Genomic DNA, 13,169 nt, shown 5'->3' on the forward strand with positions numbered 1-13,169 from the left:
ACCTGACAAAGCGAAACCAGGCGAGTAGGCAACGTCAGCGCGGTGACGAGAGTGATGAGGACATGGACACAGACTTCTCTCAAAGCACGGGCCCTGGCAATGCAGGCACTATGGTGCTAATGGGGCAGGTTCATGTGATGGAACACCGATTCTGGGCCCAGGAAACAAACACAAACTCGTGGGACCGCATAGTGTTCTATGATTCCCAGTGGCTGTGAAACTTTCGCATGCATAAGGGCACTTCCATGGAACTTTATGACTTGCTTTCCCTTGCCCTGAAGCGCATGAATACCAAGATGAGAGCAGCCCTCACAGTTGAAAAGCAAGTGGCAATAGCCCTGTGGAAGCTTGCAACACCAGACAGCTACCAGTCAGTTGGGAATCAACTTGGAGTGGGCAAATCTACTGTGGGGGCTGCTGTGATGCAAGTAACCAACACAATCAAAGATCTGCTGATATCAAGGGTAGTGACCCTGGGAAATGTGCAGGTCATAGTGGATGGCTTTGCTGCAATGGGATTCCCTAACTGTGGTGGGGCCATAGACGGAATCCATATCCCTATCTTGGCACCGGAGCACCAAGCCAGCGAGAACAAAACCACAAGGGGTACTTTTCAATGGTGCTGCAAGCACTGGTGGATCACAAGGAACGTTTCACCAACATCAACGTGGGATGGCTGGGAAAGGTACGTGACACTCGCATCTTCAGGAACTCTGGTCTGTTTCAAAAGCTGCAGGAAGGGGCTTTATTCCTAGACCAGACAATAACTGTTGGGGATGTTGAAATGCCTATATGTATCCTTGGGGACCCAGCCTACCCCTTAATGCCATGGCTCATGAAGCCGTACACAGGCAGCCTGGACAATAGTCAGGAGCTGTTCAACTACAGGCTGAGCAAGTGCAGAATGGTGGTAGAATGTGCATTTGGACGTTTAAAGGCACGCTGGCGCAGTTTACTGACTCAGTTAGACCTCAGCGAAACCAATATTCCAACTGTTATTACTGCTTGCTGTGCACTCCACAATATCTGTGAGAGTAAGGGGGAGACGTTTATGATGGGGTGGGAGGTTGAGGCAAATCGCCCGGCCACTGGTTACGCGCAGCCAGACACCAGAGCGGTTAGAAGAACACAGGAGGGCGCGGTGCGCAACAGAGAAGCTTTGAAAACCAGTTTCATGACTGGCTGGCTACAGTGTGAAAGTTCTATTTGTTTCTCCTTGATGAAACCCCCCGCCCCTTGGTTCACTCTACTTCCCTGTAAGCTAATCACCCTCCCCCCTCCTCCCTTCGATCACTGCTTGCAGAGGCAATAAAGTCATTGTTGCTTCACATTCATGCATTCTTTATTAATTCATCACACAAATAGGGGGATAACTGCCAAGGTAGCCCAGGAGGGGTTGTGGAGGAGAGAAGCACCGGGAGCAATGGTGGAGGAGGAAGGACAAGGCCACACAGCACTTTAAAAGTTTAAAACTTTGAAACTTATTGAATGCCAGCCTTCTGTTGCTTGGGCAACCCTCTGGGGTGGAGTGGCTGGGTGGCCGGAGGCCCCCCCACCGTGTCCTTGGGCATCTGGGTGAGGAGGCTATGGAACTTGGGGAGGAGGGCAGTTGGTTACACAGGGGCTGTAGCGGCTGCCTTTTCTGCAACTCAACCATATGCTGGAGCATATTAGTTTGATCCTCCAGCAGCCTCAGCATTGAATCCTGCCTCCTCTCATCACGCTGCCGCCACCTTTGAGCTTCAGCCCTGTCTTCAGCCTGCCACTTACTCTCTTCAGCCCCCCCCCCCCCGGTCATTTTGTGCTTTCCTGCACTTTGACATTGTCTGCCTCCACGCATTCATCTGTGCTCTGTCAGTGTGGGAGGACAGCATGAGCTCAGAGAACATTTCATCGCGAGTGCGTTTTTTTCGCCTTCTAATCTTCACTAGCCTCTGGGAAGGAGAAGATCCTGTGATCCTTGAAACACATGCAGCTGGTGGAGAAAAAAAAAAGGACAGTGGTATTTAAGAAGACACATTTTATAGACCAATGGGTACACTCTTTCACGGTAAACCTTGCTGTTAACATTACATACATAACACATTTGCTTTCGTTCCAAGGTCGCATTTTGCCTCCCCCCACCACGTAGCTAGCCCCTGCCCCCCTCCCCATGGTTAACAGGGGGAACATTTCTGTTCAGCCACAGGCAAACAGACCTGCAGGAATGGGCACCTCTGAATGTCCCCTTCAGAAAAGCACCCTATTTCAACCAGGTGACCACGAATAATATCTCACTCTCCTGAGGATAACACAGAGAGATAAAGAACAGATGTTGTTTGAATGCCAGCAAACATACACTGCAATACTTTGTTCTACAATGATTCCCAAGTACGTGCTACCAGCCTGGAGTGGTAAAGTGTCCTACCATGGTGGATGGAATAAGGCTTCCCTCCCCAAAAACCTTTTGCAAAGGCTTTGGGAGTAAATCCAGGAGAGTCCGGAATGCCAGGGCAAATTAATTATTAAACATGATTGCTTTTAAACCATGTATACTATTTTAAAAGGTACACTCACCAGAGGTCCCTTCTCCGCCTGCTGGGTCCAGGAGGCAGCCTTGGGTGGGTTCGGGGGGTACTGGCTCCAGGTCCAGGATGAGAAACAGTTCCTGGCTGTCGGGAAAACCAGTTTCTCTGCTTGCTTGCTGTAAGCTATCTACAACATCATCATCATCTTCCTCGTCCCCAAAACCTGCTTCCGTGTTGCCTCCATCTCCATTGAAGGAGTCAAACAACATGGCTGGGGTAGTGATGGCTGAACCCCCTAAAATGGCATGCAGCTCATCATAGAAGTGGCATGTTTGGGGCTCTGACCTGGAGCGGCCGTTTGCCTCTCTGGTTTTCTGGTAGGCTTGCCTCAGCTCCTTAAGTTTCATGCGGCACTGCTTTGGGTCCCTGTTATGGCCTCTGTCCTTCATGCCCTGGGAGATTTTGACAAATGTTTTGGCATTTCGAAAACTGGAACGGAGTTCTGATAGCACGGATTCCTCTCCCCATACAGCGATCAGATCCCGTACCTCCCGTTCGGTCCATGCTGGAGCTCTTTTGCGATTCTGGGACTCCATCATGGTCACCTCTGCTGATGAGCTCTGCATGGTCACCTCTGCTGATGAGCTCTGCACTCACCTGCAGCTTGCCATGCTGGCCAAACAGGAAATTGAAATTCAAAAGTTTGCGGGCTTTTTCCTGTCTACCTGGCCAGTGCATCTGAGTTGAGAGTGCTGTCCAGAGCGGTCACAATGGATTAGCACTCTGAGATAGCTCCCGGAGTCCAATACCATCTAATTGCATCCACGGTACCCCAAATTCGACCCGGCAAGGCCAATTTCAGTACTAATCCCCTTGTCGGGGGTGGAGTAAGGAAATCGATTTTAAGAGCCCTTTAAGTAGAAAAAAAGGACTTCATCCTGTGGACAGGTGCAGGGTTAAATCAATTTAACCCTGCTAAATTCAACCTCAACTCCTAGTGTAGACCAAGGCTAAGGAAGTGACACACCCATAAATGTGACTTTAACATATAATCAGATTTGCTACAACAACTAATAAAGTGAGATTTTCAAAAATGCCTGAATAAGCTGTGAGCACAAATCCTTGTGTCTTTCAATGGGACTTGTTTTCCAAAGTTACTTTTGAAACTCCCACCCACAATCAGTATATATGCTCCTAGTGAAAAATAAGGTGAAGGCAACATATGCTCAAAAGAAACAAATTATGCTAAACTAATTGTACTTTTTAGTACATAAAGGAAATTACACTTGATCTAGTACATCTGCCTTAACTAAGGTATTTGATAGGTTCCATGTGACATTCTGATAAGGAAAGATAGAGAAATATGGTTTAGATAGCGCTATTATAAATTGGATGTTAAGTAGAATATGAGTCAATGTCATCACAAAAAATGAAGATGATATCAAGTTGTATTAGGATAGAAATATCACATTTAAGATAAACCAAGTAACTATTCCACTCTACTCAGCATTGGACTCAATAGGCCGCAACTATGTTCAGACACAGACAAAATGGAGAGCTCAGGGACTAGGCCTGATTCTCCAATCTGTTATACAAAGTTTTTCACTGATGTAAATCCATTGAAGTCCATAGATTTACATAATCTTAAAACTGATTAAAAGGCGTCAAGAATCAGGCCCTGTGTCTTCATATGTGTGTGGACAACACCTAGAATATTTGCCTATGCTACACACATATGGATAACCAAACAAATAATAATGCAAGTACAAATGAGAAAAGGCTTGGAAATTAATACCAAAGGGTATAATACCAAGCGGGAATATAATACCAAGGAAGGGTTAAGATAAGTAGGCATGTTCACTCTAGAGAAAGGTATTGTGAAGAGAGATGACTGGCCAAATTCTGCTGTCACCTTTGCCATGGTAAATCTGGACTAACTCCACTGAATTTTGTGAATGTACACTGGTGTAACCAAGAGCCCAATTATTGTCTTACAAATAATTAAGAGATTGTCATAAAGCAATCTATTATTCTTACTAGTCATTGATGACATGAGTCAGGGACTTAGGTTGCAGAAAGGAATTCTTAGGCTGAATATATTCTAATGTTGTTCCTAATAAGAAAAATTAAGAATTGGAACAAGTGATCATTAGAATTCAACTTCATGGGAGATATTTAAGGATAGACTTGACATTTGTCTGTAATTAATAACCCTGTGAGAGTGGATTAAATAACCCACTAGCAGCTTTCTCCAGTCAAGATGATTCTCTCAATCAAATAGTAAGTAAAAAGAAAAGAAGTATTTGTGGCACCTTAGCGACTAACAAATTTATTTGAGCATAAGCTTTCGTGAGCTACAGCTCACTTAAGTGTGACTGTTACAGAGCTATCCATACCTATCCTGGTGTGAGTGCACCCCCTCAGACATCAGGCCTCACACCTCTCCCTATCCTGGGGTGGAATTCCACAATTCTCCCACTCTCAGAGCAGACCCTGGTTTACAGTACCCTCTCTATTAATTGTGCTTACCCAGTAAATCCAACTGGGGTCAGTAGCTGCAGTTCTTCCCTTCCAGAGGCTGAGCAGGGGTGTATATAGTGATCAGACAGCCTTCTTAAAACCAAAGCATTGTTTATTCTCACAGTAGAATCAAAGCATAAGAGAAAAACAGATTTTAAAACAAGTAACCTACACACATCTATCTTACCTAAGGCTTACCATCCCCTTGTGATAACCAGTGCAGGCCTAGCTTCTTCAGACGCCCCAACAGGTGCATTTGTCACAGCCTGGTTCCTGCCTGAACATCTCCTCAATAACTCTCTCTTCTTTAAAGAGAGAGAAAACAAACCATTCTTAACCTAGTCAGAGTCCATTTGTTCTTGTCAGCTCCTGCGCTTGTGCCCTTTTGAACCAAACCAGTCCAGGGATGTGAGCAGGAGGTCAAGTCAGAACCTTGAAGTGTATGCTAAGGGTTGGTTTATCTTGGCCTATTCTCTCCTTCCTGCTTGTTTTTCCTTTCAGCCCACTATTAAACTGTACCAATATATTCATAGTGCAAACATCCCAGTTACCAGGTCAACATGCAGCATTCATAAGTTATCACACAGCAGCTCCATACACATCACAATGACCATTATAGTGTAACTGGACATAGAGAGCCTGTCTTGAGGGACAAAAAATGTGTGGTTTTTTCCATGATATTAGTTCAGTTGCGTTAGCCTGCATCTTGGCAGGGCTTTACAAGCATGTTAATCTAACACCTTTAAAGTGAGGGGAAATGTGATGAAGTGGGAATGTTCTTAATGTTTTCTCTGAATACTGTGTGGGTGCCTCATTTTCCCCTATGTAATTCTTAAGTCATCTAGGTGGTGGGATAAGGATGTGTGATTGTGGCAGAGCCCTAGGGGGCCAGCGTGATGCACAAAGAATGGCCGACACCCTGTCTCCTGGCAACTGATGGCCTGGGCCCCTCCTCTGCAAAGGTGCCAACTGAAGGGGTTGGAGAACAAATAGATCAGGTGGCCTCCTGGCCCAGGAAAGAGATAAAGGAGAGGAGGGGCTGGAGAGTTTCAGTTGGGAGCTGGCTGGGGAAATGGAGGGAGGCCAGATGGGGCGCTCCTGCCCCCCAAGACAGACCTGACTGTGGCGTCCTGTTCTCTATACCTAAAAGCTCTGTTTTAGACCATGTTCCTGTCATCTACTAAACCTTCTGTTTTACTGGCTGGCTGAAAGTCACGTCTGACTGCAGAACTGGGGTGCAGGGCCCACTGGCTTCCCCAGGAGCCCTGCCTGTGCGGACTCCCTGTGAGAAGCGCACGATGTGAAAGTGGATACTGAATGCTCCGAGGTCAGCCCCAGGAAGGTCAAAGCTATGTAAGCTTCTTGCCCTGGAGACAGTCTGCTCACAAAGAGGAGGCTCCCCCAGAGTTCCTGACTGGCTTCGTAGAGAATAGTTCCAGAGCATCGCCCGGTGACTCCGTGACACGGGAGCCTAAGCGAAAACACAGTTACAAACATGTTGATTCAAATTAGAAATATGGTACAGATTTTTTAACAGAGAGGGTGATTAATCATTGGAACAAGCTACTAAAGGAAATGGTGGATTCTCCACCTCTTGAACGCTTCAGATCAAGACAGGTCTGTCGTTTTGGAAGATATACTTTAGTCAAATAAATTATTGGGCTCAATACAAGGGTAACTAGGTGAAATTCTACGGCCTATGCTATACAGGCAGTCAGATTACATGATCTGATAGCCCCTGCTGGTCTTAAAACTCTATCAGCCAATGAAAGACAGGGTCTCAGTGTCCAAACTCATGTTCTGATTGGTCATTTTGGCCTTTTAGTGATGCAACAATTGTGCACTGGCTCCCAATGCCACACTTCACTGAACAAATGACCAATCTATACCCATAATATATTAGATGAGTATAATGAAAAAAGGAAATAAGGGGAAAAAATTTTACTACCTTCCTCCACATTTCTATTTCAAGTGTGCTTGCCTCCTTTTGGAATCCCTTGTTACATAATCAGATGAAGGAATTTAAAAAATAGTGCGTGGTCCCTATTTTATCAACAACTCCAAATATTTTTCCTTTTAAACTGCCATAATTGTGTTTTAAATTTTTTTCCAGTGCTTTGACCTTTACTTGCCCTGCAGTGCTCTATTTGAACACAGATAGTGTTTAGTGTTTATGCAGGGTCAAGCACCAGCTGTAACCATAGTTCATCTCAGAAGCAATACATCTTAGATCTGTCTACTAAAATGTAAAGACTTATTATAGCTGTATTTTGAACAATGCATTCCTACTTTATTATCTGTCAAGTTTCATAAAAGCAAAGCAAAAGCAATACTGTAGATAAAAGCTCTACCCCAGAAGGACTAATTGTTTGTTTATTTTCTTTGCATTTGATAGTTTGTGTAATTGCCATTGTCAAATACAATTGAGACAATGAGCACTGAGAGCCAAATGCTTATTTCCAGCTGCAATTCACTTCACAGGGGCAGTTTTTTCCAAAATTGACCCCCACATTTGTACATCATGATTGACAAATCTGGCTTTCTCCCTCAGCACGCAAAAAAGGACAGAGCAGAACAAGCACAGCTGTGGAGCATAGCAGAGGCAGAGTTTATTCATACTCACTGCATGCCAGAGAAAAAGCTCCACCAGAGTTCCCAAGGCCCAAACACATAGCGAAGGTTTTGGCACTTTGAGTCCAGTGGAGAAGACCCACAAACTTTGAGAAGATTTTGTGTAAGTCACTTTGTAGGAGATAAAGAGCCTTTCTTCTCTCAGTCGCCAACTTCAGGATTTGGCCCTTTCTAGCTCACTTTCTTTACCCAGCTCTTCCCTCTCCATGTTTCAAATTCAGCACAGTTTGGTGTAGTGGACAAAAGCCATACAATTTGACAGCTGCTTGGTGATCTTTGCGATGAATTACTCTCAGACCATTTCCCCATGGATAGATGGCCATACTGCAGAACCTTCTAGTACAGCTGGCTCCAGTTTACAGAGCCAGTAAAGGGTCCAAGGACTGAATGGACGTAATGCATGAAGTATCTTCTTACCTTTCAGAAAAGGATGAGGCATCTCGCTAAACAGGAAAGTTTGTATCACTGCTAGTCATGCCATAGACTCTCTCTTTCTCCTGTGGACAAATCAAGAACTTCAGTCTCCAGGGCTGTCAGGCCAGAATCTCTCTCAAGCACTAAGTTCACTTTAAAAATAAACAAATGACTCACTTTGCTTCTGCTTGTCCCTTCTCTAGTTCTTGCACCCCCACCAGCCCTTCTTCCACTTTCCTGTGTCTACTAACATCTCCCAACTCCTCCCTCTGAGTTGCTATCTTCTAATACTGAACAAGGAATTTCATCAGCGTAAAGGAAGCAGTATTATCCATAAAACTTGTCTGCTTCCCTGGAAAGTTTCTGACTAAAACCTTCTCCAGTCCCTCCCATCTGGCTTCCTACTATGTCATGATTTAAAGAAATAGTACATACAATGTCACACTGGCTACTGCCGCAGAAGCCTAGCCCTACCTCCACCTGCTCCCCTCTCTGCTTCCACTCAGTCTGGTAACTGCCTCCATCTGCTCTGTCCTACCCAGCTTGGTTCTCAGTGGCTCAAAAAGATAGCGCTGCTCCGTTCCATGACAGGCAGCTCATGTCCTTAGCTCTGTCGGCACCTCTATACCCATGAGAGGAGAGCAGGAATGTGTGTGAAGTCAGGCAGGGGAAGCTGCTGAGCCACTGTACTGCTCATGAAAGCTTATGCTCAAATAAATTGGTTAGTCTCTAAGGTGCCACAAGTACTCCTTTTCTTTTTGCAGATACAGACGAACACGGCTGCTACTCTGAAACCTGTACTGCTCTGGGGGCTCATTATGGAAACCCAACTCCCTGCTGGGCTATTCCGTTTGTGGGGAGCTTATCAGGGTGAATGGGGTGAGCAAGTCTCCTAGTACTGCCACCATAGTGTTCGATCTGGAGAAACATAAACAGTTTGCTCATCCCAGCAGGTGGGGAGGGTGTGTCGAGAGCCTGGGACTGCTCTAACTTACAGGGAGCTAAAATTGATGCCCAAACATCCTCAGGGGAGGTGCAAAGGTCATTTAAAGTCAGCTGTGCCTTCCTTGTTGATGCACTGAGCTTGGGAAAAGAGGAACTCAGAAGTGGGAAAGTCATTTAGCCCCTTCCCCCTGAATTGACCAGAAGACATGGCACCCATTTAACCATGTGACCCTCTGTATCTTACCTTCTCCATCTTAAAAATTGGGGTGATGTTTCTTACCTAATTCACATTGCTGTTGTGAGGATTCTTCACTTAATGTTTGCAAACAGCATCAGAGAGGTAAAGAGCCAACTAATGGCTGGTAATTAATTACAATATATTATCTATTAAAGTTGGATGGAAACTATTTCATGGTGTATGACATTATGTTATGAGACAGCCAACGTCACAAAAGTAATTCCAGCTTTCTGGCAAGACAGCGTAGGCTCAGAATTGACAACTGCAGAATACACATTTCTCCTTGCAAATGTTCACCACTGTTTTCTTCACAGTGAGAAATGCTCCTTACCTTTTAAACTACCAGTCTGCTGGGATGAGCAAAATGGATTCAGTTTTTTGTGGGTTTTTTTAAAGCAGCATGGGGTCAGGGTTGTTCTTTTGGAACACAATTTATGTACTCTGCAAGAGGGTTTATGGCAATCCAAATGCATTGTGACTCGCTCTTCATTTAAATTTCTGGCAGGATTTTGCTCTGTATCAACAGGAATTATGATTTCAATACCAGTACTGTTGGAACTGTCCATGTTTATATTATCATTCCAAAATAAATTCTCAATGATGGCAAATAAACAATGTCATAAAAATCACAGTTTATTTATCATTGCTAACCTAGAATTCATTTGCATTAAACTGATCTTTCAACAGTTTAATTTTATTTGCAAGCATTTTGACTTTATTGCCCTGTCACTGAAAATACTTACATTTGCTCTTACCTGCTGTGTCCTTCTGTTAATAACAGCCTTTCAATTAGCAACAATGCTTTATAAATAATGGCTTCCACAAACAGATGCTTATTGAAATCCTACCATGTGGGTAATATTGTTATAGTCCAGTATCTATCTTTTGTCAAGATAAGTGTTTAATCTGTCTCTCTCAGATGTTTTTAAAGCAATTAGTTTACTAGCCTTTAACAGCTTCCAATGCATTTTTGGCTTCTTAACAAATATGTCATGTGGGAATATTTACAACTCAGGCCCCCTTGTCAAACTTTGTCTTATATTTCTTCTCTGGATACACCATTTTAGCAATTTTACTCCCCTAACAACTTATTATAATGATCTTATTAACATTGAAAAAAGACTCACATGTTAATTTGGAAAGTTTATATTTATTTCTTATTAGTCCTGAAATCTGTAACTGGGTCCACTCACCACTAGGTGCACCCTCATGGCTAAGGTTGGCATCATAGCTGTCTCACTTGGTTGCCAACACTCCCGAATTGGCCAGGAGTCTCCCAGAATTGGAACTGATCTCCTGGTGGTTACTGAAACCAATCCGGGAGATTTTAATAGGCTGCTAAAAGTCCGGTTGGCTGCGCAGTGGGGCTAGGGCAGGCTCCCTATTTGCCCTGGCTCCGCACGGCTCCCGGGAAGCGACCAGCATGTCTGGCTAGGTGCAGGGGCGGGCAGCAGGTCTCTGCGCACTGCTCCCACCCCAGCTCCAGCTCTGCAGCTTCCATTGGCTGGGACCCATGGCCAATGGGAGCTGCGGGGGTGGTGCCTGCAGGCAGGGGTATCACACAGAGCCACCTGGCCACCCCTGAGCCATACATGCTAGTTCCTTCTGGGAGCCACCTATGAGGTAAGCACCACCTGGCTGGAACCTGTACCACTCACCTCTTCCTGCACCCCAACTCCCTACCCCAGCCCTGAGTCCCCTCCTGCACCCAAACTCCCTTCCAGAGCCCGCACCCTGAACCCCTTCCATACCCCAACCCCCTGCACCAGGCTCATCCTGGAGCCCCCTCCCACACTCCAAATGTCTCTGCCCCAACCCCGCAGCTCAGAGCCCACACCCCCTCCTGCACCCCAACCCCCTGCCCCAGCCTGGTGAAAGTGAGTGAGGGTGGGGAAGAGCGAGCGATGGAGGGGATGGGGGATGGAGAAAGCAGGGGTGGGGCCTCAGAGAAGGGGCAGGACAGAGGTGCTAGTCCTAGCCAGGCTGGGGAGAGATGGGACTTCCTCTTCCCCTGCATGGACACTCTTGGAGGGAGTTCAGACATACCTCCAGCTGCAGGAAGGTGGCTATGAGGGTGGCAATCCTGTAACCCCTCTAAAACAGCTTCATGACTCCCCATGGTCCCCTTTTGGGTCAGGACTCCACCATGGTTACAACACTGTGAAATTTCAAATGTAAACATCTGAAAATGTGACATTGACCAAAATGGACCAGGAATTTGGTAGGGCCTACCCATTACCATTAATGGCAATGCCACCAACGAAAGGTCTGTGGATGGAACCTCCACCAGGGGCTAGATTCACAAGAGGGCTTAGTTGCCGAATTGCCACTTTAGGCACCTAAATCCCAGAATCAGGCCCCACTGGGATTCACAAAACCACCTGTTCAGCTGCCACCAAACCCCATAGGTGCTTAAACTCATTTGGTGCTGAACGTAATAGTTCCCAAGGTGCCTATGTTTTTGCCTCGGCATGCTGCAGCCCTATGCCAGGCATCTGGACACCTATAGTCCAGTATAATGCATGAACCAGAGAAAATATGCATACCTCCACCTACCTCTTCTCTGGGTCCAAGCAGGTAAGTGTGCTCAGAGCCTGCTGGATCAGGTCCCTATAGGTGAGCAAACTCAAGGCAGCTGGGGGAATCTCCCTCATAACTTTTAGCCCAGTGATTAGGATACTCACCTAGGAGAGCCCCCTCCCCCACCCCAATTTAAGTCCCCTCTATACCTAAAAGTATTTGAAAAGGGACCAGCCACCTCTCGGGTGAGTGCCCTAGTGACTGATCTATGGAATATTCTGATGTGGTGTTCCCTCAATCTCTCCTGTTGAAGTTGTTCCTCCTCCTGATAAAATGGCATAGGCACTTAACACCAAGAGAAGGTTTGCAGCTGAGAATCCCAAGCTGAGAGCGGAATCAAACTTCCTGGGAGGGACAGGGTTTAGGACAGGCCCCTCTCCTTGGCATCTCCCATTGGCTAGCTTAGGTGAGGAGCTGCCTAGTGTGCTGGCTTCTCTCTCCCCAATCATAGTACAGGGAACCTAGGTGCCTAACTCAGGCATTGTGAATCCCAGTGATTTTCTAGGCACCGTAAGTTAGGCTGAGCATTGCAACACCTAAGTTTCTTTGTGAAGCTAGCCCAAAGTTAATGGATATTCTGCATGCAAAGGACTGTTGGATCCAGCTTGCTCTAAGGAGAGGAGTCCAAAACCAAATGCCCAGATTCCAGAAGGGTATGTTACTTCATCATGGTAGATCCAGCTCAACTGATGTCAGTGGGAGTTTTGCCATGGAGAAAGATCAGGCTGCTAGTCACTGGAAAACAGATTTACTCCCTTTAGAGTAAAGAGAGAAAATGTTCAGAAGGAATTCAGTTCAAACCATTATATATAAAGCATTATTCTTATTCAGAGATGTTGTCAAAAAAGACTTTCATTTAACATAGAGCCCTTCACACAATGGGTGGAAAATCACAGATCAACAGGAAATCTACATACATTTAAATGATATAGGAGACCCTAGGACAGGTTCTGTCCCCATTCTACCCTTATAGCATTATTTGGCAACACAAGGCAGAAGAATCTGCAATCCCTCATAGAAGACAAAAGGAGGCAGTCTGGCCAGAGTATGCTGCACTCTAGCTGTCCTCAGGTGGCAGGGAGTCCCTCTAGGCAATTGCCTGCTGATGCAGGTGAGGGCAGCTCTTAGGCAGGACAAAAAATTAGGGAGCTACAACCAACTCCGTGATGGGCCCTCCCTCGTCTGCTGCTCTCCAAAACTCAATGCAGCAAGGAGTCTGGCCTAGCAATGTTATTGGCAGTGGAGAAGAGGTTGTAAGAGTACTCTGTTTCCTGATAGTTTATACGTATATTGCTGATAGAAATGGGCCAGCACGAACACTACTCAACCCCAAT

At 45.7% G+C, this 13,169-nt stretch overlaps 1 protein-coding gene across 2 annotated transcripts; it reads right to left on the minus strand.

Annotated features, from left to right (window-relative positions):
- Positions 1 to 1,341: 1,341 nt before the first annotated feature.
- On the minus strand, positions 1,342 to 8,755 carry LOC140906599 (uncharacterized). Of its 2 annotated transcripts, XM_073330804.1 has the most exons (4): positions 8,076 to 8,755; positions 5,037 to 6,498; positions 2,557 to 3,179; positions 1,342 to 1,975 (listed from the first exon to the last, which is right to left on the minus strand). In XM_073330804.1, exons 3-4 carry the CDS (start codon positions 3,131 to 3,133, stop codon positions 1,776 to 1,778), a joined length of 777 nt encoding a protein of 258 aa, XP_073186905.1. In that variant the 5' UTR covers positions 3,134 to 3,179; positions 5,037 to 6,498; positions 8,076 to 8,755; the 3' UTR covers positions 1,342 to 1,775. The 2 variants fall into 2 exon arrangements, with proteins under 2 accessions (XP_073186905.1, XP_073186906.1); XM_073330805.1 differs by lacking the exons at positions 5,037 to 6,498; positions 8,076 to 8,755 and having other exon boundaries at positions 2,557 to 4,562.
- Between the last annotated feature and the right edge of the window lie 4,414 nt (positions 8,756 to 13,169).

The sequence above is a fragment of the Lepidochelys kempii genome, chromosome 2 (assembly GCF_965140285.1).
Source record: "Lepidochelys kempii isolate rLepKem1 chromosome 2, rLepKem1.hap1, whole genome shotgun sequence".
In the NCBI taxonomy this organism is placed as follows: domain Eukaryota; kingdom Metazoa; phylum Chordata; order Testudines; family Cheloniidae; genus Lepidochelys; species Lepidochelys kempii.